Consider the following 24,746-nt stretch of genomic DNA (forward strand, 5'->3'; position numbering starts at 1 on the left):
TGATGGGACTCGTCTGGAGTTTGGTCTGTATTTATTTATTTTTACTTCTTTAACGGCATCTAGACTTAAGCCTTCCCCAGGTGATTCTCGTGTGCAGCCAGGTTTGAGAACCACTGATTTATATTCTCCTCCCCTGTCGTATCCCCCTGACTTCCCTCCACCCTCACCTACATTCCTCTCACACACACACACCCCCTCCCCCACCCCACCTCCAACACACACACTCCAAGTAACCACCACCCTGAATTTTGAGTAGTAGTGACTGGAATCCTTTACCCTCCTCCTTGCTGGTTTCCGGGACCAGCGGCGTTTGCGATTGATCTCCCTCCCCCCACAAGAGGGCGCCAGAGAAAAATCACAACCTCCTTTCTGTCTGAGCGTCCGGTATCGCGTTGGAGGCGGCTTGGCCCTCGGGGCGCTCCGTCATCGATCTGTTGCCCCGGCAACAAGCGGCGAAACCGCCGGAGTCGGTGCTTGGCGGCCCCGGAAGCGTGGCCGCGGGACCTGTCGGGCTTGGTTGGGGCATGCGGGAGCTCGGCGGGGGCAGTCTTCGGGAACTCCGGGGCGCGGAGAAACGTGAGTCGGGCATTGGGCTCGGCCGGAGCCGGCGTGGGGGCCCGAACGCGTGGAGCCCGGCCGCCGTGGCCCGGTGTTGGCGGGAACCGCGGCGGGCGCCGGGGGACCGGCCGTCGAGTCCTCACTGTTCCCTGCGCACTCTGGGTCCGACACTTTGCTCTGCAAAGCGTACGTGGATGTGAAGGCTGCGTGAAGGAGGCGACTGATGCGGGATCGGAGTCTTGTTTCTTGATTCCCGGCGGAAAGCTTTTCCGCGGGCGGCTTGCAGGGCAAGGAAAAAATCATGTCAGGCGCGCCACAGGTTTAAGACAGGTTATAAAGGGGCACCTGCGGGCCACGTTTGGTCTATAGACGTAGATTATTTCCCCCCAGGTCTGAGCACTGAGTTTGAGGCTTGGCCTGGACCCAGACAGACTTTCCGTAAGCACTGTCGTAACCAGGCACAGTGTAGACCCTGCCCAGGACAGCTCTGGGGTCGGAACGTGTACGGAGGAAGACTGCTCTCTGCTTTCAAGTCTCCAGTTATGGCCCCATTTGCTCCGTGACCCGGGCAAATCGATTTCTTCCTGGGTCTCAGTTTCTCCATCTGTAAGATGAGGGCAGGCGAGGCCGCTCCCTGGGGGCTGCCAGAGCCAGGGCTTGTTGGTCCCAACAGGCAGACTCTTGACTGGGCCCTGGCCTGAGAGTGATATGAATTAGGATCCCACCTCTTTTATTGCCTCTCCTTCCTGGCTCTGTGGTCTTGGGCAAGTCACTTTACCATTTCGAACTTAAGTTTCTTCACCTGCCAAATAATGGAGTGATTATAACAGTGAAAAAGATCATTCATATAGGTCAAGAGCTTGGTACATTTTTTGTCCCTGAGATTATTATTCCTGTTACTTTGTGGGGAGCATAGAAAGCCCCAAGTGCTTGGTCCAGCATTGCTAGGGCTGGTTCCCGGTCTTCGTCTGTAGCGCCCTTGATGATGTCTGGCTCACAGCTGAGTGGAGTCCAGGCTTGTTTAAAGTGATGCTTTGCAGGAGCACCTGGGTGGCTCAGTCTGTTGAGCATGTGACTCACGATTTCAGTCAGGTCATGATCCCAGAGTGGTGGGATGGAGGCCTGTATCTGGCTCCATGCTGAGCATGGAGTCTGCTTGAGACTTTTTCTCTCTTTCTCTCTGACCCTCTCCCCGGCTCACGCTCTTTCTCTCTAAAAAAATTTAAAAACAGTGATGATTTGCAGACTTGATGGCACATGATTTTTAAAATGCTGATGCCTAGGGTGCCTGGCTGGCTCAGGGGGAAGAGCATGCTAGTCTTGATCTCAGGGTTGTGAGTTCGAGTTCCACGTTGGGTGTAGAGATTACTTAAAAAAAAAATAAAAATAAAAATGCTGATGCCTGGGAGCCTGAGCTAAGACTTCTTTGATGTCATTGGTCTGGAGTGGGGTGATTCTAGGGGGCAGCCAAGGGATGAGGACCACTCATTAGGGGGCTGCAGCAGGCTCATTTTCCTACCATTGCTACCATTCCTCAGATGGCACTCCCCACGCTGCCTTCCCAATGGTGCAGCCGGAGACTCCTAGACCAGCAGATGGCCCGACAGCGACACCGAGAGCAGGAGGCCCGGCTTCGGCAGCAGTGGGACCAGAACAGCCGCTACTTCAAGATGTCTGATATCTGTAGCTCCAAACAGGCGGAGTGGAGCTCCAAGACATCCTACCAGCGAAGGTAACTGCAGTGACCTTGATGGGATGGAGGCAGGAAACCACTTGTTGTTCAGGGGATGTGGCTGTAAGAACTAAGAAATCAGCATGTTTTCTTGAGGAAGTTGCATAGATTGCATGCATGGTGATGTTTTCCAACTGAAAATTGAAAAAAAAAAAAAAAGATCATCAGTGAATAATACATTTGCATTGAAAAAGAGAAAACAATAAGAAATATGTGTAGAACCTGGAAGTCTTCTTGTAACCCCGTGTCCCCAGAGAGAATCACAGTGAACAGTCTGATACACCTGTCCTCCCATGCTTTTCCCCATTTGTGTGTGTATAAATATTCGCGCACACACGCGTCCATTTTTGCAGAAATACATGTAAAAAACATGAAAGTTAAAAGCAAGGGCTTTGGAGTCAGACAAACCCAGATGGAATTCCTGACTGTCACTTGCTATATGAATGAGCCTCAGTTTCCTCATCAGTGAAGTGGCTAAAACAGAACCTACTTTGTTGGGTGTGTGATTAATAGAAAGCTATCCCTAGATATAATACCTAGTATATAGGAATTGCTCAAACAATACTAGCTAGTACTGTTACCACACGCATATGTGAGACCACTGTACATTTTCTTTTTCTTTTCTTTCTTTTTTTTTTTTTTTTAGTTTATTATTTTTGAGAGAGAGCGAGAGTGCAAGCAGGGGAGGGGCAGAGAGAGAGAGAGGGAGATCATGGCCTGAGCCGAAGTCTGACGCTCAGCCAACTGAGCCGCCAAGGCGCCCCCGCTGTACATTTTCTTTCTTTTTTTTTTTTTTAATGTTTTATTTATTTTTGAGACAGAGAGACAGAGCATGAGCAGGTGAGGGGCAGAGAGAGAGGGAGACACAGAATCCGAAGCAGGCTCCAGGCTCTGAGCTGTCAGCACAGGGCCCAGTGCGGGGCTCGAACTCACGAACCACGGGATCATGACCTGAGCCAAAGTTGGACGCTCAACCGACTGAGCCACCCAGGCGCCCCCAATGTACATTTTCTTATGGCAAAAGCAAGATTCTGTCGTGCACGGTGGTCTGTGACCCGCTGTCTTCACTTTAGCCGGAAGACACTTTACCGTGTCACCGCGTCATGTCCACCTCAGCCTCTCTTACCCACGGCAGAGAGTGTGCCACGTGTGGCTGTAGCGTGACTGACGTGGGGAGGGCTCCTTCTCACCCAGCATGCATGCCTATCAGCGTGAGAAGCTGAAGGAGGAGAAGCGGAAGCAGCTGGAAGCCAGGCGGGAGAGACTGAGGCAGCTGCTGCTGGAGGAGCAGGCCCTGCTGGCCAGACAACTGGAGGAGCTAAGGCTAAGCATGGACGCGAGGGAAGGCAGACTCCGAGAGCGGCATGGCGATCTCAAGTCGGCCCGAGAAGAGCAAAGGAAACTGGTAACTCCTCCTAGCCCTTCTGGAGCCTACGGAGCAGGAGCGTCCCCAGCCCGTCAGTGACACACACGCGGGGTCCCTGGGCACACTGGTCTGATGAGACAACGGTAAACTCCAGAGCCTGCAGGGCGAGGTGCTTTGTGCTACGTTGTTCTCCACGTGTGTTTTGCACGAGTCACCTCAGGTCATTACATCCGAGTCCTTTGTCTTTATATCAGTCCTGTGGCCCCAGCAGGCTGCGCGCTGGTATGTTTGATCTTCCAAGTAGCTGTGGGGAATGGTGAGCCCCAGTCTGTGCTTTTAAGCCTGCTGTATATTTTGAAGCAGATTGTCACATCTGGGACCCATCTGTAGCATCAGATCTTGGCGCCCTTCCATCACCACTGTGGGAGTCATTTGTCAGAGCTGTCTGGTTCCACTCTGGTGTCTCCCAGAGCCGGGGATGCAAGGCAGGCAGTAGGTCCGAAGGGCAGGCGCAGTGACAGCGTGCCAGCCGAGGGGCTCTCCGCCTCAGCTGACGCCACTGTGGGTTATCCAAAATGTGAATGAATTTGAAAAGTGACATCAGGCTTCCCTCTTTGTGTTTCCTTGACAGATTGCCGAACAGCTTCTGTATGAACACTGGAAGAAGAACAACCCCAAACTTCGAGAGGTGAAAACCAGCGAGATCCTTTGCTTTGCCTAAGTAGATAAAATCATGTTTCTCCTCTTGTTTTTGAACTTGCATCTCTTGCTGGGGTGGAACAGAGAACACCCCGGCCACCTGAACGATGCCACATGCAGATCTGGTTTCTTGGGTGTTCAGCCAATACTTATTGAACATTTGCCACATGGTCCAGCACCTGGGCACGTGGCGATTAGCTGGGGTCCCCCCTTCTTAGGAACTTGCGGTCCAGTGTGGGTTGCAGTGGGCTGGAAAGGCCCAGGAGGATGGGCATTTGGGACAGTGCCCCCAGCTCAGTTGTGGGTCAGAGTGGCATCTCAGGACTTGCGGGGATGGAGGAGTCTGGAAGGACTTGGGTGTTAACTTGATGGTGTAAAGGTGAGGAAAGGACGTTCCAGATTGAGGCAGCTGAGCGAGGAGCAGGCCGGAGTCACGAGAGCAGAGTGCGTCCAGGGAGTGACGAGTGGCTGAGAGTTTGTGATGTCATATGGCGAGCAGGGGCTGCAAGAGTTGAGGCTGGTGAGGCACGTGGGCCTGGACCCCAGCCAGCCCTGTGTGGCCTTCTCCTGGAAGCGCTGGGGAGCACCTGGATGATTTTAAGCAGGGCTGTGGCAGCACCCTGGCCGCATTTCAGATAGTAGTAGCTTTGGCAGCAGTGTTGAGGTGAGCAGGGGGTGGTGAGACCAGGGCAGTGACGGCGGAGACCAGAACAGGGTGGCAGGAGAAAGGAGGACAAATATGCAAGATCCTGGGGCAGGTGGGGGGCGGTCTGGCTTGGGTGGCATCGTTCTGTGGAGATGGGCCTAGAGGAAGATGATCCGTGATGATTTCACTGATGTATTTTAACTTAAATTTTGCGTATATGTTTGGTGGCATTAATTTATTTGTAATTATATTTAGAAAATTGCCAGCCACTAAGTAATAGAACAATTTGGTGCTTTTGAGCCTTGTGCAGTTAGCACTAAGCCATGGGAGGTCTCCTTTCCCTGGCCATTTGAGCGTTTAGGTGGGTGCTCCAAAGTCTTTTACTCAGAAATGTTTATTTAGAACACTCAAGTTGGTTGCGGATGTTTACATTTGTAAGTTGAGAAAGAGATTAAAAATTTGTATAAACAATTTCCCAAACAAAAGCTTTTGGATAGAGTTCCAGTTCATTTTCTGATCCAACAGATTCGCTAAACCCATATCTCTTCTTAATAACCCCAAATGTGTTACATCTGTTGCTGTGGGGAGTACATGTTTATACAGCCACCGCTTTGCAGAGGATGTTTCGAGGAGCCAGGCAAAAGGCTGAGTCTGGGCCTCACCCAGCTCCTGCTGTTCTGGGCCCTGGCATGCTTCAGACCAACCAGGGGTGGCCTCTGAGATCGTATTTCCATTCCAGTGTCTGCTGACCTGCCCCTGCACAACCCCCAGGGTACTGGGAGAAAAGTTTGTGTTCCTTTGTTACAACTCCTCAGATCTGTTTCAAACTGCCTGGTCCTTTGGTTTACTAACTGAGTTGCGTTCCAAATGTATATGTTGGGGTCATCTTGTGCTCCCTTGTAAGATACCTGGGCCCCTCTGAGTCCTTGCCTAGGGAACTTCTGGTCACCTGCCAGGGCGTAGCACTGTGCTCTGCAGCGTCCATCTGTCGGATGAACCAGTGAGGACATGAACATTCTCTGCCTTCTCACCCTCAGATTGAATCAGCCCTTCACAAGGAGCACGTGATAAACTCTTGGAAAATGCAGAAAGAAGAAAAAAAACAGGTGTGGTATATGACTCTGGAAATAGTCCTACATGGCATGGTGCAAGTGCTGTGACTCCAGGTCTCTCAAGTTTTCTTGTTCTGGATGTTAATGAGTCCAGTCCAGGAACAGACTTTATCTCAGTTAACTTTAACACGTTAAAAGCAGACGTCTGTTGCTCCTACATGTACGAGAATCCTTTCCGATCATCCCCAGGGCAGAATAACACCAGTGGCCAGCCACTGGCAGGTGGAAGGTGCATCTTAAAGGTCGCTTTTGCTGCCGGCAGTCTCTTTTGATGTAGCACGCTCATAAACTCTCAACCCGGGCTGACAGCAGCAACCCTGGGGACAAAAGTTCACACCTCCGTGAACCCACAGCTTTGCCTCTGGGTTCATTGGGGAGACTTTTGGAAGGGAAGGAATCCTGACATTGTTGAGCCCCTCCTCTGTGCCGGGCACCGTGCTGAGTACTTCCCCAGCACCACCTCTGAGGGAAGGATCACTCCATGGTTCCCACTGTGAGAACAGAGCCGGGGAAGACGCACCCTCACCCGGGGTCACGCAGCTGAAAAGTGGCATGACCTCCTCTGTTGTAGACACGTTGGAATGAGGAACAGCGGCGGGGAGCCGGGTCTTTGCTGGCTATGTGACAGATTCTGACCTCCTGTGTTCATCTGACCCCATGTAGCAAGAAGCCACCCAAGAGGAAGAGAACAAACGGTATGAAAATGAATATGAAAGGGCCCGAAGGGAAGCACTGGAGCGGATGAAAGCAGAAGAGGAGAAGAGGCGGTTGGAGGGCAAACTCCAGGCTGAGGCGCTGCTCCAGCAGGTGGAGGAGCTGAAGCTGAAGGAGTTGGAGGTGAGGGCATGGCCTCCTCCTGCCGCCGCTTGCCGTCATAAAGCAGGCATTTAGGAAGCGGCACCAAAAAGACCATATTGGGGAGGGGTGGTTCTAAGAAATGCAACAGTGCTGGGTTTTCCCTTTGGACACATACTCCTCGCTGTGGTTTTTCCATCCCCTTAGGTTGTGCGTCCAGATCCTAGAATGTTCACAATATGGAGCTAATAGCTGTTCTCTTACGTGTGTTTTAGGCTCTATGTGAGAGCCTTCTTAGAACTTGGATTTTCCTGGGGCACCTGGATGGCTCCATTGGTTGAGTGTCCAACTCTTGATTTCGGCTCAGGTCATGATCCCAGGGTTGTGGGATCAAGCCCCACGTCAGGCTGCATGCTGAGCATGGAGCCTGATTAGGATTCATTCATTCATTCTCTTTCTCTCTCTCTCTCTCTCTCTCTCTCTCTCTCTCTCTCTCTCTCTCTGTCTCTGCCCTTCTGACCCTATACCCAACTCACATGTGCTCTCTCTCAAAATTTATACAAAAAAAAAAAAAAAAGGGAACTTGGATTATCCAGTGCACTAAGTAGACTTGACTTAGTCTGACATTCTAGCATGCAGCTACAGCTCTCCCCAGCTAGCATGTTTTGGATCTCAAGGCATAAACCATGAGGTCTTTGGTTTCGGAGGCTGTTCTGAGAATACTGTGCAGTCTCCCTGAGCTAGATACCTGGGCTAGATTTTCCCATCTGGCTGAGGGAAAGCCCGTCCTTCCTTAGGCCCAAATGATTCCAGAACCAGATCCTTAATGCCCACTCTCTGCTAGATGCTGAGCACTGAGCTGGGTGCTAGAGATACAGCTGTGAGCAAGACCCACGGTCCTGGCCTTCATGGCAGGAACCGTGCCAGGTGCGGAAGGGAATTAAGTTATAGGAAGGTGTGAACAAGTACAGGGTCCTGCAGGAGCATGGAGCATGGATCTGATCCTTGTCCACAGGCCTGGGAAAGGCTCTTGCAGGAAGCGAGTGCGCTGGGCCAAAAGGGCTCAGAGCCCAGAGGTAAGAGGGAGTTCTGATCACCAGGTGGCCGGGCCAGCCCTGTTGCCTGGCATCTGCCGAAAATGCACATGAAGAGTGAAGGAAGCTCCGTTTCTGATGACCTTAACTGGGTGCACTGTTGTCACCACAGGCCACCAAACTGAAGAAGGAGCAGGAGAATCTGCTGAAGCAGCGGTGGGAGCTGGAGAGGCTGGAGGAAGAGAGGAAGCAGATGGCAGCCTTCCGGCAGAAGGCGGAGCTGGGGTGTGTGCGCCCAGACGGGCAAGCCTCGTGCTTTCTCAGACTTGCATTGCTGTCCCAAACCAGAAAGATCTGTAGTAAGTAGCTATCTGGCCCCCGCTAATCGTTCATAAGACACTGAAGGCAGACCATATTTTGCTTCTTTCTAGACGTTTTTTGAGACATCAGTATAATGTGCAACTCAATAGGCGGGCACAGCAGATCCAAGAGGAACTGGTAAGTCTGAGTCAGCCTGGCATTTCTTTCACCCTTTTTGGAAGAAAATGCTTTCCATCGCTCAGAATGAGTGCGTTCTTGCAAGAATATCACACTAGGGGAGATTCCCCCTTGATGAGCTCGTGACCCCCACCCCTCCCCAGGGGGGTCTGCTTTGTTGTGTATTCTAGATACATTTACCCAGCACACACAGAGGCAGTGGTGGGGTTCTTTAAAACCTGAGGTGGCATTCCTCAGCACAGTCACCTAACAGTAAACCTCAAATCCTTGGAATGAGCTTGTTCTTTTTACTGGCTGCTCAGTGTTCCTGTCAGGTATGTCGATGGGCTCTCTAGTGACACGGGGACAGGGATAGTGAATAAGAGAACCCGCCTACCTCTATCCCTGCCCGCTACTGTCAGGGTGGTCCAGGGGTGGCAGCGCCACTGCTGTTCCCGAGTACATTTTTCCGTCCCAGGACCTCCCAAGTCCCTTGTTCTTTACTGCATCTCGCTGTGGACATGTCCACTACAGCCAGTTCCCTACCGATGCGTGTTTGGGTCATTTTTTTTTTTTTTTTTTCAAATTTTTTTTTCAATGTTTATTTATTTTTTTGGGGACAGAGAGAGACAGAGCATGAACGGGGGAGGGGCAGAGAGAGAGAGGGAGACACAGAATCGGAAACAGGCTCCAGGCTCTGAGCCATCAGCCCAGAGCCCGACGCGGGGCTTGAACTCACGGACCGCGAGATCGTGACCTGGCTGAAGTCGGACGCTTAACCGACTGCGCCACCCAGGCGCCCCTGGGTCATTTTTGTTTTTCCTCTACGGGACCTCTGCAGTGAGCAAAGCAGCCTCCAGGCTCCCAGCTATCAGCACAGAGCTTGATTCCATCTCCTTTGCATTTGGTTTTGTGCCTTTGGGTCTCTAGTCCATATTCTTAGAAGTGAAACTGTTGTCCAGCCGTGTTCTCAAAAGCTGTGCTACCAGGCATGTCCGAGGGCAGGGACAGGTGCGTGGTGGCAAAGGGGCCTCTCCTGCGTTATTTTAAACCACTCCTAAGTGGTTATACCCTGACTCTTCCCATCTCTATGTAGGGAAGCTTTGGAAGCATCAGGAACGTCTGCTGTCAGTGCTGAGTGCAGAAAGGGGGCGCTGTGGGAGCTGCGGTGGGGGGGGGGTGCTGTGGCTGCAGAGGGGCGCCCACCGCGCTTCCTCCTCCACCCTCTAGGAGGCGGACAAGCGCATCCTGCAAGCGCTCCTGGAGAAGGAGGACGAGAACCAGCGAGAGCACCTGGCCAGGCGGGAGCAGGCCGTGGCCGACGCGGCGTGGATGAAGCAGGCCATCGAGGAGCAGCTGCAGCTGGAGAGGGAGCGGGAGGCAGAGCTGCAGCTGCTGTTGAGGTGAGAGGCGATGCCTGCCTGGGCTGGACCCTCCCAGCCTCTGCTCTGGTCCCTTATGTCTCCGCAGGCCACCACCAGGGTCTCCTGTTGTCCCTGAAGCATCCGTCCTTGTTAATCTGCCCATGGGGAGGAGCACATGTTTGCTAGCAGACCCGGCTTGCAGGGGTGTTTCCCTTGTTATTTAAGGTGGAAATCACTAGGGTTTAGAGTAAGGATCTGTTCATTTAAGATCTTAGAAATTTGAAAGGAAATTGTTACAAATTATGGAGATGCTGAATGCTTCTTAGGTCTTTTTTAAATGGGTCTGGATCCTAAAAATCTAGTAGATTGAAAAAATTGAATAACATGTCACATTTATTGGGCACTTCTTGTGGGTCAGACACCATGCAGAGCGCTTTACCATCCTCCTCTTATTTAATCCTGATATCCATCCACAGGGTAGGTACTCAGATCACTTGAGGAGGTCACTGACTTGCCTCAGGCCACAGGGCGAGCTAGCAGTGACCCCAGGAGCAAAGTGACAGAGCTCAGGCACAGCAGGGCTCCTCTGACTCTCCAGGGTCCTGGTGGCTTCATTTGCCATGGTGTCTAAATGGCCTGGGTGCAAGCCATCACAGTTGTGTTTTGTAAGGACGTGGGAGCATAAGCCAGGCAACTTAAAGTACTTCCTGTAGGCGTACTCTCCATGAGCTAGTCCAGAGTTGTAAACTGTGAAGAGTTTGCGTGCAGAAGTGGGTTTGAAGGTTGGCCCTGTGGAACGTGTGTACCTGATACGCTGGAGCCCTGTCACGTCTTTAGTTCTCGTCTGCCATCGGTGGTGGCAAGGAGCCTGCTGTCATCCACTCTGTGTTCCCAGGGAAGAGGCCAAGGAAATGTGGGAAAAGAGAGAGGCGGAGTGGGCCCGGGAGAGGAGCGCACGAGACAGACTGATGAGCGAGGTAATCCTGGCTGCGAGCGCGTACTGACCCTGCCAAATGTTCTGGAACACAGGCCTCTCTGCTTATTTTAAATAGACTTATTTAAAAAAAAATTTTTTTTTTGATGTTCTTGAGAGAGAGAGAGAGACAGAGCATGAGCAGGGAAAGGGCAGAGAGAGAGGGAGACACAGAATCCAAAGCAGCCTCCAGGCTCCCAGCTATCAGCACAGAGCTTGATGTGGAGCTGGAACTCACAAACCACGAGATCATGACCTGAGCCGAAGTTGGGAGCTTAACCATCTGAGCCACCCAGACGCTCCTTTTAAATAGACTTCTAATGTCATTGTGAAAGTAGTATCAGCTTTTTAGAAGAAAATTCAGGAGTACAGGAAGTAAGAACAAAGTCACTCAGGTCCTCATTATTTGCATAGTTGCTGTTACTCTGTTTCCTTCCACTCTGTGTGGAAACGTGCAAACATGTCTTTCTGCATATTCCTTATTATACTGTCTGTTGAGTTCCAGCATTCTAATGCACTATTCCATCTCCTTTGTAGATATTTTGATGATATCACACTTAATATATCACGTTGGGTGTACTGTGGGGTTTTTTTCCTATTCCCCTCTTGTGGGTGTTCTTTTTCTGATTTTTATTCTGATTTATTCCCGAGGTGTTACAAGAAACATTGCAGTGAACATCTTGGTTCATAAGGCTTTCCATTTTTAGGAAATGGAAATTTCCTAAAAAAAATCCTATTTAGGATTTTTTTCTTTGGGGTGCATAACAGAAGTGGACTCTTGAAAGAACACAACTCGTCAGTATTTAAGTAATGCATTAAGACGTACCCCAATTTAAAAGGAATGAGGGGCACCTGGGTGGCCCATTTGGTAGGACACGTGGCTTTTGATCCCAGGGTCATGAGTTTGAGCCCACGTTGGGTGTGGAGATTACTTAGTTAAAAAAAAAAAAATTTTTTTTTTTAAAGAAATCTTTTAGAAAAAATCTTTCATTATCCATGTATTGAAAATTAAAGTGGCTTAAAAATGGAAATATTTGGTGCATGTCATTTTGGAATCCGTGGGAAGTCCGGTCCCAGTGGGGCTCTCTCCCTTCTGTGAATACCGGTACTCTGCAACACCTTTGATTTTCCCTATTAAAAACGTTCCTCCTCTTGTGTTGAGCACTGGGTGTGATATGTAATTGATGAATCACTAAATTCTACTCCTGAAACCAATGTTACACTATATGTTAACTAGAATTTAAATACAAATTTGAAAATGAAAAACAAAATTCCTCCTAGTTGTGGCCACTTCACGTGTCCTGTCCCGGGAGCATAACTGTTGGGTACGGCAAGTGGCTTCCCACCGTTCTTGATTCTTGAGTCCTGACTGCTCTGGATGTGATCCTGTGCTGTGGCCAGGTCTCAAGCCCAGCAAGGTTTCTGCAAGTATTTAGATCCCGAAGGTTGAGGGGATGACCCAGATTACTTCTGGTCATCTGTGTGGCTTGTGGTTTCTTTCTTTTTCTGGAACCTACCGAGAGGGAGTGAGGCTCACAAGCTTGTTGCTGTTTCTGTGCCTGGGGAGGGAGCTCCATCCGCCTCCTTGGATCTTGTCAGTGCCCAGCTGTCTCTCCCTAACGCGTGGTCTGTGTGCATTTTCTGTGTGGTGGGGACGGTTGGGAAGCCGGGCTGACGTTGCATGGGCCAGTGCTGTGATCTGACTTGCCTTCACGTGGGGTATTCGGGCCTGAGGCTGAGGACGAGGCTCAGGCAACTGTAGCCTGTCCACAGCTTGTGGAATAGGGAACTGCTAAGTCGAACTGAAAGATGCCCTTTGCCTTCCTGCTGAGGGTAGGTTCTGACCGGGAGACAACAACAAATACAAGCAAAGCTTGAACAAAACCGACGGGCACAAGAGGAATCCCTGAGACACCGGGAGCAACTTATTCGAAATCTTGAGGAGGTCAGAGAGTCAGCTCGTCGTGAGAAAGAGGAGAGCAAAGAACTGAAATCGGCCAGGAAACAGGAGCTGGAGGCCCAGGTGGGCTGAGCCTGGTGGGGGAGGAAGCCTCAGCAGGGGAATGTGAGCGGCAGGCCGCTTGCTGTGGCCTCTGCACCGTTATGGCACCGGATGCGGGGACCCTTGACGTATTTCCACATCCAGGCACTAAGACCTTGTCCGAGAGGCCCACATTTGTGAGCTCAGTGCACCCATTTCATTTCCAGCGGAAACCCCGACCCTCCTGATTCGTTCCGGTGCCACTCCAGGTCCTCCATGTATGTGGGAGCGAGGCTGCTGTGCCTACCTGTCATCCCTCTCCTGTCTGCCTCCACAGGCATGTGGCTCGCTGGGCCACCGTTCTCCGTTCAGTTTGGAACCTGGTAGAGAACACAGAATCTTCCAAGCACGTGGCCACACCCGGAGCTTTTCACAAGCTGCACATTACCATGCGTGCAACCTTTCCAGTCTCATCAGTGCCCTTCCCTCTTGCACTTGCCATCAGTGTGCCTTAGCTTGGATTCTCTGACTGGGGCAGATCCACAGGCTTTCCCTCGTGACCTGAAGCAGGGCTCTGCCCAGGGAGCTCGGTCCCGGCTGACTTTGTTCTTGGTGGCCAGGTTGCAGAGCGCCAGCTGCGGGCATGGGAAGAGGACCAGCAGGAGGAAGAGGAGGAAGAGGAGGCCAGGCAGGCAGAGCAGTTCACTGACGCCTTACTGCAGCAGGAGGTGAAGACGATGGCCAAGCAGGGCTCCTGGCCCAAGGTAAGGAGTCTGAAGGGCACAGGCTGCTGGCGCCCAGCCTGGCCCCTGCTGTCCCAGGCCTGTTTGTAGCCCCGTCCTAAGCTCTGCTTCCCAGCCAGCTCAGATTCCTCCCTCGTTCCTCTTCTCTTGTGTTTCTCCCTTCTCGACCAGTCGGGAGCCTCGACATGTATCTTAGCCCTTGTTTTGGCCTCAGGCAGCCCTTGAGGAGATTTTACTCTGGGCCCTGACTGCTGAGGTGCATGTCACTTGGCCCTGTTTGGGACCAGGAGCCATCTAAGAGCTCTGGCACGGCAGGGGAGAGGTGAAGAGGCAGCTGTCCAGACAGTAGTGCCCGGGCGAGCAGGGGCCTGGTTTCCCTTCCTCTCAGCACCTCTGGTTGCCCCTCCCCTCCCTGATCCGCTTGTCCTCTTCCATCCTTCCCTGTCCTCGGAAGTACGTGAGAGGCCCCTATGCACGACGCACAGAGAAGCGAGGGTTGTCCCCCTACTCCCAGAGAGCTGGTAACTAATGAAGCCCCTGGGAGCTGGGGGAGGGCCTGGCGGGCATGTTGCGTCTGCCCCTCCTTTACCAGGGCCGCTCAGCCACCCTGGCGCTCCAAAGTGCTGCGAGACGAAGAGGCTGGCTCCTTTGTTTTCAGGTGACTCTGGGAAGCCTGCCCACGAGACAGAGCAGGTGCTTCACCTGCCGCCGAACTGCTTTGTCCTCATCGGCTGGGGCTCTTGAGGTGCAGGCTAACATTCTGGCACGACACTTTGGACCTTTCGTGTCTTGGGAAGGTCTCAGCGACACACAGTCCCATAATAGACATATAAAGTCAGATTCTACATCAATGCTAAGAGCTGTGGGCTGTGTCCTAGGACAGGATATATGGTTTCCTGTTGCCTCACCCTAATTGTAAGCTCACTTGACCAGGGATCATTGAGTGCCTCAGGATCAGGTTTTCACGGAGCACATGTGGAAATGTTACAAAAAAGGTAATAAAGTACCTCATTTGTGCTTTAGGGTCCAAGCTTTCTCAGTTGTAAATGAAAACAGCCAACTATGCCAGGCTTTCAGCTCTTATTTCGGTTGGGATCAATTCCCAATGCTCCAGAGACTGCTGATCTAATCAGGCTTCTGTTTTCTTTCTTTTCTCAGCCCTACGGACATCCCAGAATTGCTTGGAACTGACTTTGTTGGTGTTGGAAGCACAGAGTGAGGTCCCTGAGGCCTTTGATATGCAGGCACCAGACAGCTGTACGGTGTTCGGTTCGAGTGTTCGGGTCGCTGTGTAACAGTTCACTGAGCCTGTTGGGGTCCACAGTCAAACAGAGCAAGGGCCTCACCAGCCAGCGTTCTATAGACATGCAGCACCCAGCAGGAGGCCTTTTCCTGCCTTTCGTATCCAAGAAAGGGGCTCTTACAGTCACATGCTGAGAGTGCTGCCACACGTCCCATGAGAGACCGATAATTGTCAACCTCCAGTAAAGACTCCAGCTGGAGAAATGAGGAAAGTTTCTCAGTTTTTAAACTTGCCACTTAAATTTCACTATTCTGTCGATAACAGACTCCTAAGTGTCAGTTCAGTTTCTTTCACAGTTTATTAATTTAGTGGCCCCAAAAGGATCATGTCTTATTTTCTGGAAGAAGAAAAGCTGTGTTCTCTGAGACAGTCTCATGTGCTCCACGGATGCTTTCTAGAAGGGTGTCGAGAAATAGGTCTTTCCTCCTTTAGGAAACGTGGTGGAATTTCCATGGAGCACTCTGTGTGGTGATCCCAACATGTATGTTAGTTACTAAGCCCCAAAAGGGGGCCTCAAAAGGCCACCTGGTTGGCTAACGTTTTGGCACGACACTTTGGACCTCTTGTGTCTTGGAAGAAGGTCTCAGCTACAGGCAGCCTTGTAGGATTTATGTGCCCAGAGGAAGGGGCACGGGGCCTGAAGACTAGATCACACTCAACCAGATCCGCCAGAACTTTCTCCTCCCACTGTTCTAACAATGTGACACAGTTCTAGATTAATCTCTACAAATAGCTACAAGTTCCTTGCAGCAATAACCCTATTTTTATTTGTATTTTTTTTTTCATATTCTTCCTCTGAGGTTTCAGTTTTCATTATACTGTATTTAAGGTTCCACATTTCAGTAAATTATAGCTAATTATAGATAGGGCTGTGTGCCAGGTTGTTAAAAACCAGAGTTTATTTTTTAAAAATCCTGAGTGTAAAGGCTGCATTGCCTTTCACATCCATTGTGCTATAAAAACAAACGGAGCAGCAAACTGCATCCTTAATCTGTTTTTCGTTTTCTTGTCTTGAATTTCTTTGGATAGGACCCCCTGAGCACCACTTTCGTTATGCTTGCTCATATTTGCTCCCTCCATTTCAGATGTTCGTTTATCGTGAAATAAAGTTTTGGTCTGACAGCATGGCTTCCAGACTTTGTTACTGTTGCTTGTATTAATTATCGCAAAGTGGGTTGTATGGAATGATAGGTTTTTACTGATTTAATCCATCTCTCCTACAGCTTTCCATATTTTCTATGACTGCTCACATTTTCTAGGTTCTACTCATTTTTCTTGTGAAAGTGGTGTTGTCTCCCATCCAATTTCCACTGGATCCTCTTTTAAGTAAACCACAGGGAATTATTAGGAATCCTATACTGTCTGAGCTCCAGTACAGAGTAGATGTGGACAGATGGGAGATAAGAACATAAATATTTACTGAATATTTTTTATTTCTTTGAATATCTTGTTTTGGAAGCCTGCTGGTAATATTCCTTATCGGCACTAAAAATCTGTGTTGTGCTGGTTCTCTACCCTAATTCAGTTGGTTAAGCGTCAGACTCTCGGTTTCAGTTCATGTCATGATTTCATGGTTTGGTTGGTGGGATCCAGCCCTGCCTTGCTTGGGCTCCAGGCTGACTGCAGGGAGCCTGCTTGGGATTCTCTCTCTGCCCCTCCCCCGCTATCTATCTCTGAAAAGAAAGAAACAAAAAATAAATGTTTCTTTAAAGGAAAAAAAAAAATTCCTAACCTCGGCCAAAATAATTGTTTCTAAGTTTAGAGCTCCCAGGATAGCCCACACAGTCCTCTTGTCTCATGCATAGTTTGTGCTGTGATTACGTATGTATATCGGCTTTATTGTTTTTAAGCACCTTTTTCTACTCCCTGTAAAACTAGTGATTTCTTGGGGCACCTTGGTGGCGCAGTCGGTTAAGCGTCCGACTTCAGCCAGGTCACTATCTCGCGGTCCGTGAGTTCGAGCCCCGCGTCGGGCTCTGGGGTGATGGCTCAGAGCCTGGAGCCTGTTTCCGATTCTGTGTCTCCCTCTCTCTCTGCCCCTCCCCCGTTCATGCTCTGTCTTTCTCTGTCCCAAAAATAAATAAACATTGAAAAAAAAATTTTTTTAAAACTAGTGATTTCTTAGGTTATTCTTCACAGATCTTCTGCGCAGTTCAGTTCCTTTAGAACAGATGGTGCAGAAGCCACTACTAATATAAAATGCTTATTTTTTGTATTTTTACTCTTTCTGCTCATTCAGCACATATTCTGGGTTAATTCTTGAGAAGGGTGTAAGGTCTGTGTCTGGATTCATGTGTTTTTGGCCTGTAGGTGTCCAGTTGTTCCAACACCATCTGTTGTATGGACTTTCCTCCTTTGTCAAAGATCAGTTGACTGTATTTACGTCCGTGTATTTCTGGGCTCCTCACTCTGTTCCATTGATCTGTTTATTCTTTCGCCAATAACACAAACTTCTATAATCAATACCACTGTCTTGATTACTGTTGTTTATTGTAAATCTTGAAGTCAGGTAGTAGCATTTGTTCTTCTCCTTCAATATTATGTTGGGTCTTTTGCCTTTCCACATCAACTTTAGAATCATTTGTTCAATATCCACAAAAGAACTCGCTGGAATTTTTTTATTTTTAAGTAGTCTCTATACCCAACATGGCACTCCAACTTGCAACCCCGAGAAGAAGAGTCGGTCTCACGCTCCACTGACTGAACAACCAGCCAAGTGCTCCAGTTGCTGGGATTTTGACTGGGACTGTATTGAATCTTAGAGCAAGTTGGGAAGAAGTGACATCTTAACCTTCCTATCCATGGATGTGGAATATTTCTCCATTTCTTTCTTTTCAGAAATTTCATTCATCAGAATTTTGTAGTTTTCCTCATCTAGCTCTTATACTTTTTTTTTTTTTTTAGGATTTATACCTACAGTATTTCATTTTTGGGTGCTAATGTAAATGGTACTGTGTTTTAAATTTCAAATTCCACCTCTTCATTGCTAATGTATAGGAAGATAATTCATATTTGTACATTAACTTTGTATCCTGTACCTTGCTATAATTGCTTATTAGTTCCAGGAGGTGTTTTTGTTAATTCTTTCAGATTTCCTACATAGAGATGATCATGTCGTCTGTGAACAAAGACAATTTTATTTTTTCCTTCCCAATCTCTACAGCTTTTACTTCCTTTTCTCCTCTTCCTGAATTAGCTAAAATTTCCAGTACTTTGTTGAAAAGGAGTGATGAGAGGGGACATCTTTGCCTTGTATCTGACCTTAGTGGGAAAGCTTTGAGTTTCTTACCATTGATATGATATTAGCTGCAGGTTTTTGTAGTTTTGTTTTGTTTTATTTTGTTTTTGTCAAGTAGAAGTTCCCCCAGAGGCACCTAGGTGTTTCAGTCAGTTAAGCATCTGACTTCGGCTCAGGTCATGATCTTGCGGTTCACGGGTTCAAGCCCCGTGTCAGGCTCTGTGCTGACAGCTCGGAGCCTGGAGCCTACTTCATGGATTCCGTGTGTGTCTCTCTCTGCCCCTCTCGTGCTCATACTTTCAAAAATAAATAAAACATTTTTAAAAAGTTCCTCTCTATTCCTATTTGCTAAGAATTTTTATTATGAATGGGTGTTGAATTTTTTCAAATGTTTTTTCTGCATCTATTGATATGATGTGATTTTTCTTTTTTAGATTAGTGATGTGATGGATTACATTAATTGAATTTTGAATGTTGAACCAGCCTTTACACCTGGGACAAATCCCACTTGGTTTTGGCATATAATTCTTTTTATGCACTGTTGGATTCGATTTGCTAATATTTTGTTGAGGATTTTTGCATCTGTGTTCATGAGATACTGATCTGTAGTTTTCTTCTCTTGTAATGTCCTTGCCTATGTTTGGCATTAGGATAATACTGACCTCACAGAATGGGTTGGGAAGTATTCTTTCTGCATCTATCTTCTAAAAAAGATTATGGGGAATTGGTATACTTTGTTCCTTAAATGTTTGGTAGAACTCACCAGTGAATCCATCTGGGCCAGCCTGGTGCTTTATGTTTTGGAAGGTTATTATTGATTGAATTTCTTAAGTAGAGATAAGCCTGTGTAGATTGTTTCTTCTTAATGTGAATTTTGACATCATGTCTTCCAAGGAATTGGTCCATTTCATCTGGGTTATCAATTTGTGGGCATAGAATTGATATAGTAGTCCTTTATTGTTTTGATTTTTATATCCATGGGAACTGTAGTGATGTCCCCTCTTCATTTCTGATATTAGTAATTTGTATCCTCTCTTTTTGTCTTAGCCTGGCTAGAGGCTTCTTGATTTTATTGATCTTTCTAAGGGACCATTTTTTTGGTTTTGTTGATTTTTGTCTATTGATTTTCTGTTTTCTAATTCTGTTGTAGTTAACATACAGATTTGTTGCTCCATCTGGGTTGACAATACAAATGGGGTTCTTTGGGCACTTATGCAAAGTCACTCTAGCCTTTGCCAGTTGTAACCCGTGGAGTGCCAGCCTTTAGTTCCAGGCCTCTCTTCACCACACAGGCCCTTCCTACGTGATATGAGCCAGGCTTCTGGACTCCAGCGCCATCTCCACATTAGTATACCCTGGATCTGTATCTCTAATCCATACTTCTATATCCACCACCACTTTTACATCCCTACTTTGATATGCATCTCAAAGGTGCCTCAAACTCAGCACAACAAGACTATCAAATGACCTTTCCTAACTCCTATCATTAAGTAAAGCAACAGCAACAACCATCTGGCTCTTCTCCAGTGTTCTCAGATAAGTCAATGGCACCACCATCCATCCTGCCAGCTGCAGGAGCCATAAGCCTAGGGGCAGTGAGTCCTGTTACTCTGACCTCCTGCAGCTTCCATCTACTTTGCTCCCTCTGCCCCTATCTTTCATGGCTACCACTGACTTCTGTCTGAAGTCACTCCTTCACCTCACTTTCTTCTCTAGAATGTATGTGCCATGCTACCTCCTGGCCCAGGAAATATACATAACAATCAGATTGGTACAAAGGTTTTCCTCACAGCATTAGTTACAATAGCAAACACTGATAACCTGGATGTCCAACACTGGGAGGCTGTTTGAGTTTTGGTTATTATGCGGTACATTAAAATGAAATGGAATGCTTAAATTATTTTTTTTTAAGTTCTGCAGAAATGTTCATGCTGTGTTAAAATGTCCAAAAGTGGGTTGCCTAGCTGGCTCAGTCAGTAGAGCACGCAACTCTTGATCTTGGGTCATGAGTTCAAACCCCACATTGGGTATAGAGGTTAGTTTTAAAAAGAACTAAAAAGCCCAAAGGCAATATTTACATAATTCAAGGGCCCTTTTAAGGAAACAAAACACTCTGTGGGTATTTCTAAAAGTTGGGATAATGGCTATTTTTCATTTTGGGTGCTTTTCTATATTTTACACAGAGAACATAATCTTTGAAATAAGGGGAAACTTTTTTAAAAAATGAAAAAGGCAGGGGTGCCTGCGTGGCTCAGTTGGTTGAGCGTCTGACTCTTGATTTTGGCTCAAGGTCATGATTCCAGGGTGGTGGGATTGAGCCCCACGTTGGGCTCTGTGCTGACAGAGGGGGAGCCTCCTTGGGATTCTCTCTCTCTGCCCCTCCCCTGCCTATGCTTGCTCTCTCTCTCTCAAAATAAGTAAATAAACTTAAAAAGAGAAGGAAAATTCCTATGAATAATAATAATAAAAACAATAAATAGAATCTAATGGAAAAATGGGTAAACACTCAAATAGGCACTGCACAAAAAAAATCTAAATGGCAAATAACACGGAAAAGCACACAACCATATTATAATCACAGAAATGCACATTGAAACCAGGAGATACTACCACAAACCCACTGAATTGATACAAAGCATTTTAAGATTTTATTTTTCAGTAATCTCTATCCACAATGTGGGGCTTGAATTTACAACACTGAGATCAAGAGTCACACACTCCACTGACTGAGCCAGCCGTGTGCCCCTGGATTGACAAAATTAGTAGAGCTTTTTATACCACTGCTCATGAAGATGCAGAACAATGGGGAATCTCATATTCTGCTGGTACAACACTTTGGGAAAAGGAATAAAAACAGCATTACTTTTGGAGATGCACATTCTCAATGACCCGGGAGGCTCCACACCCAGGCATATATGTATCCCCTAGAGAAGTAGAGCCCTATATGTACCAAAAGACATACCTTTCAAAGCATTTTCTTAAGAGCCAACAACTAAAAATAACTCAAATGTCTGTCAATAAAATACTAGATAAATAAATTGTGTGTATACGTTCCACGAATGCTACACAGCATGGAAAATCTAAGCAGAGGCACGCACTTTGACCTAGTTAACTCACAATGTTGAGGGAAAGAAGAGAATACATCCGTAGGGTTCCATTCACATATTGAAAACCGGCGAAACAAAGCTCTTACTTAGGGCTGGGCACACACACGGCGTGGAACCAAAAAATGAGGAAGCAGTGTGCACGAAAGTCTAGGGGAAGGAGGGGCCCACGGGGACTCTTAGGTGGTCACTTTATAATTTGATGAGGATGTGGCAGACATATTTCTGTATTTAGATTCATATGGGGGTGGTGGCAAAGTGTATGGGTGAAGAGCAGAGAGCATGGCCCTGACTGGCCTGGGCTCTTGTCCTGACGGTCCACCACACAGAGGCCAGGTGACCCCTCTTTGGGCCCAGTTCTTCATCTGTGAAATGTGGAGAACAGCAACGTGTGTGTGTGGTAAGAGAAACAATGCGCAAAGGACAAGTGGACCTGTTTTCCTGCCAAGCGGGTACCTCCCTGCCCCTAGGAAACAACCTGCCTATGGCGGAATCACCCTTGTCTCTGTCGTTGGACTTGGGCAGGATTTTCATCTTGTTTTAATTGGAAGAAGCAGGTCAGATTCAGGCTTCCACCCTCAATGGGGAGTTGTCCCCCTGTTCTAGGGCTGGGTGGACACCCCTCTACCCTGTGCCGCGCTGTGAATAGAGTCCTCCTGCTTCTAGCAGCAGGTACAGGGCTTCTCCTTCCAGAAGGGCTGACTTGGGGCAGTCAACATGCCATGTGGAATCTGTGAGGTCCCCCAATCACTGAAACTGGTGAAACGGGCAATGTCCTCCACTCACAGATCAGTCTCACTTGAGCAGCGGTTCCCGAGTGTCTCAATTTGAAGCAGACCAAAACGATTGGAAATATTTGTGGCAATAGTAAGGAATGGAAAGACTCAACACAAACACGGCCACCCAGACTCCATTCCTCCAGGCCTGCCAGGCGGGCAGAGGACCACACAGAGACCAGCATCGGTCTTTCTGTTCTGACACTCCCAGGCAAGCGGAATGTTTGGAGATGGGGGCCACCGAGCCTGCTCCACGTCTCCTTCCCACCTTACCTCTGCCAAGGTCTAGGCTGGTCTTCACCTTCTTCTGCTTCCAGAGGCTCTGCCGCCTGCCTGTTCCTCCAGCCGCCTTCCTCAGATGGTCCACTGCACCAGCAGAGCCCCGTAATTAAGAGCACAGGCCCCATGCTCTAACTTCCTGCACCGCCACCAACTGGGCTTTGAGGTCTGAGCCTCGGTTTCCTCATCTGCAAAATGGGGGTAGTTTCAGTTCCTACTTTACGAAATGGTACCCACAGTATGTGCTAGTATTCACTCAGCCCCTGTGTGCAGGAAGGGGGTAGGTGTTGGGGGGAAGTGTTGAAAGGGTCAGGGCCTGGGAAGGGCAGGGCTGGAAGAGGGAAGCAGATAACAAGTGTGGTGCAAGGGGAGGCCCAGGCCAATCTTAGATCTGAGGTCCGAAGGGGGTCCAAGTTAGACTTCAAAAGTTCCCTGTCCTTAAGGTGTTCCGGGCCCATGGGCCAGACAGGGCCTGCGGGACAGAGCAATGGGGAAAGGCCATGGCCAGGGAGGAGCTCTGAGGGGGATGGGTACAGAGCTGGCCAAGGGGAGGGCAGGACACGGATCCCTGCTATAAGAACGGGGGAGGGGTGCTGAGAGGGAAGAGAAGGGGAAGAGGAGTCCCTAGGGAGGGAAGGTGCTGGAAGGGGTGAGAAGAGGGATTTTGGAGGAGGAAAGGTGGGTCCTAGGAGAGAAGCTGCATTTGGGGGAAACGGGGCAGATGTTCTCAGTGTGTTGAGGCAGTTTTGGGGGCCTGGGAAGGGAGTACAGTCGGGAAGCTGTGCAGCAAGAGCCTGGGTGGGAGCGAAGATGGCAGGGAGGAGGGAAGCAGCAAGGTTCGCACACACCTCTCCTTGTCCCCAGCAGCCCCTCCCCTGGGGACCTGCTCCGTGGTGGCTGATCGAGCCCCTATAAAGCAGTGAGGAGGGAGTCTGTCCCACCTCATGTGGCCCTGGCTTTTGGCGGGGTGGCTGGCTGGCAGAGGCATGGACCACAGTGTCCCCTGCCTGGCGTCTGTGGGCCACGGGGCCCGACTTCCAGACATTCCCGCACGCCAGTGTGTTGGGCAGCGGGTCACCGTCGGGTGGTTGCCGAGTTGTCCCTGTGGTGAGGCTGCCACCGTGCAACCGCACAGGTGAGAAAGCGCTGCTCACAGTACTTGGGAGCCAGTGGACAGTCTTCATGGGTCATCTGGCAAACGCTGGAGGGGTCCCATCTTAGGGGTCACAAGCCGACTGTGCCCCACTTGTCCACAATGTCACGTCACACACCGGTCCCCCTCTGATCTCCGATCTCGACCCTGGGGGAACAGGGCCACCCCCTGGCTTCTCCACATTTTCTGAGACTGCGGTATGGGCCAGGGTCAGGAAAACCCAACTGGGCCGATTAAGAGGAAGAGCGACTGGACTAAGGATAAGTCACACGCTCCCCAATGTGGGGCCTCAACTCCCCAGGGGGTGATCTTCCCCACCGCACAATGGAACAGCTCCTGCTGCATGGGGTGCGGGGGGATTAAATGCGTGAACACGTGGGAAGACCCCAGCACAGTGCCTCACAGGGCCAACAGCTGATACAAGCTAGCGGTCATTAGAATTCTTATGAAGACATGTCTAATATCAGAAGGCAAGGAGGTGTGTGGTGGGGGGCTGTAGACGGTCTACAGCAGTGCTTCTCTAGTGTGGGTCCAGACCGGCAGGCGCAGCACCTCCTGGGAACCTGTCAGAAATGCCAACTCCCCAGCTATGGTCCGAGTTGGAGGCTGTGTTCCAGCAAGCCCTCCCGGGGGCCATGACGCTGGTGCCTGTGAGAGCCTCCCGGGTGTGAGCTGCTGGGTCTGGGGCCTCAAACCGGCTCACAGAGAGAGAATGCTCCATTTTCCCCAGCCTTGTTGCTTGGAAAGGCACTGTGATGGCCAGGCCCCGCCCCTTCTTCTGAGAGAAGAGACCCGAGTCACCTCCCCAGAGGACAACTGTTGGGGACTAAGGGTGGCCCTGATTGAACCCAGGTACATCCCATCATCCCTGTGGGAACCTACCTTAAGAGACCGAAATAACCCCACAACTCCTTCACCTGGTAAAGGAGGTGAGGGCTACTGTGCCCGGCTGGCTTTTGCTGAATTTGAAAAATTAAACTTTAGGAGTGAACACATCATGGTAAGATCAATGGAGCAGATAATCCTGATGCACAATTTCTTTTAAGAAAGCTACCTGCTAAGGGGCGCCTGAGTGGCTCAGTCGGTTGAGCGTCCAGCTTCAGCTCAGGTCATGATCTCACGGTTCGTGAGTTCCAGCCTCGCGTTGGGCTCCAGGCTGACAGCTCAGAGCCTGGAGCCCGCTTCAGATTCTGTGTCTCCCTCTGTGTGCCCCTCTGTTGCTTGCACTCTGTGTCTCGCATTGTCTCAAAAATAAATAAACATTAAAAAAAAAAATTAAAAAAAAAAAAAAGCTACCTGCTAAGCACAAGGAGGAAAAAGGTCGTAATTCCTGTAAACTCACAAGAGTCCCCCGGGTAGAAAAATACTCACTACTGTCTCATTAAAGATTAGGCTATGGGAGAACTTTCTTGA

General features: G+C 49.2%; 2 protein-coding genes across 2 annotated transcripts; one reads left to right on the forward strand and one right to left on the reverse strand.

Annotated features, from left to right (window-relative positions):
* Positions 1–442: 442 nt before the first annotated feature.
* On the forward strand, positions 443–15,905 carry TCHP (trichoplein keratin filament binding). The gene is made up of 13 exons (XM_003994848.6): positions 443–576; positions 2,097–2,290; positions 3,485–3,695; positions 4,288–4,344; positions 6,039–6,107; positions 6,777–6,950; positions 8,115–8,227; positions 8,374–8,440; positions 9,650–9,822; positions 10,679–10,760; positions 12,594–12,779; positions 13,358–13,501; positions 14,639–15,905. The coding sequence occupies exons 2-13, from the start codon at positions 2,097–2,099 to the stop codon at positions 14,669–14,671; spliced, it is 1,503 nt and encodes a 500-aa protein (XP_003994897.2). The 5' UTR covers positions 443–576; the 3' UTR covers positions 14,672–15,905.
* LOC123381183 (vegetative cell wall protein gp1-like) lies at positions 2,289–24,475 on the reverse strand. Its single transcript, XM_045041617.1, has 2 exons — positions 22,175–24,475; positions 2,289–2,424 (listed from the first exon to the last, which is right to left on the reverse strand). The coding sequence occupies exon 1, from the start codon at positions 23,362–23,364 to the stop codon at positions 22,426–22,428; it is 939 nt and encodes a 312-aa protein (XP_044897552.1). The 5' UTR covers positions 23,365–24,475; the 3' UTR covers positions 2,289–2,424; positions 22,175–22,425.
* Positions 24,476–24,746: the final 271 nt, after the last annotated feature.

Source organism: Felis catus, chromosome D3 (assembly GCF_018350175.1).
Source record: "Felis catus isolate Fca126 chromosome D3, F.catus_Fca126_mat1.0, whole genome shotgun sequence".
Classification (NCBI taxonomy): Eukaryota; Metazoa; Chordata; class Mammalia; order Carnivora; family Felidae; genus Felis; species Felis catus.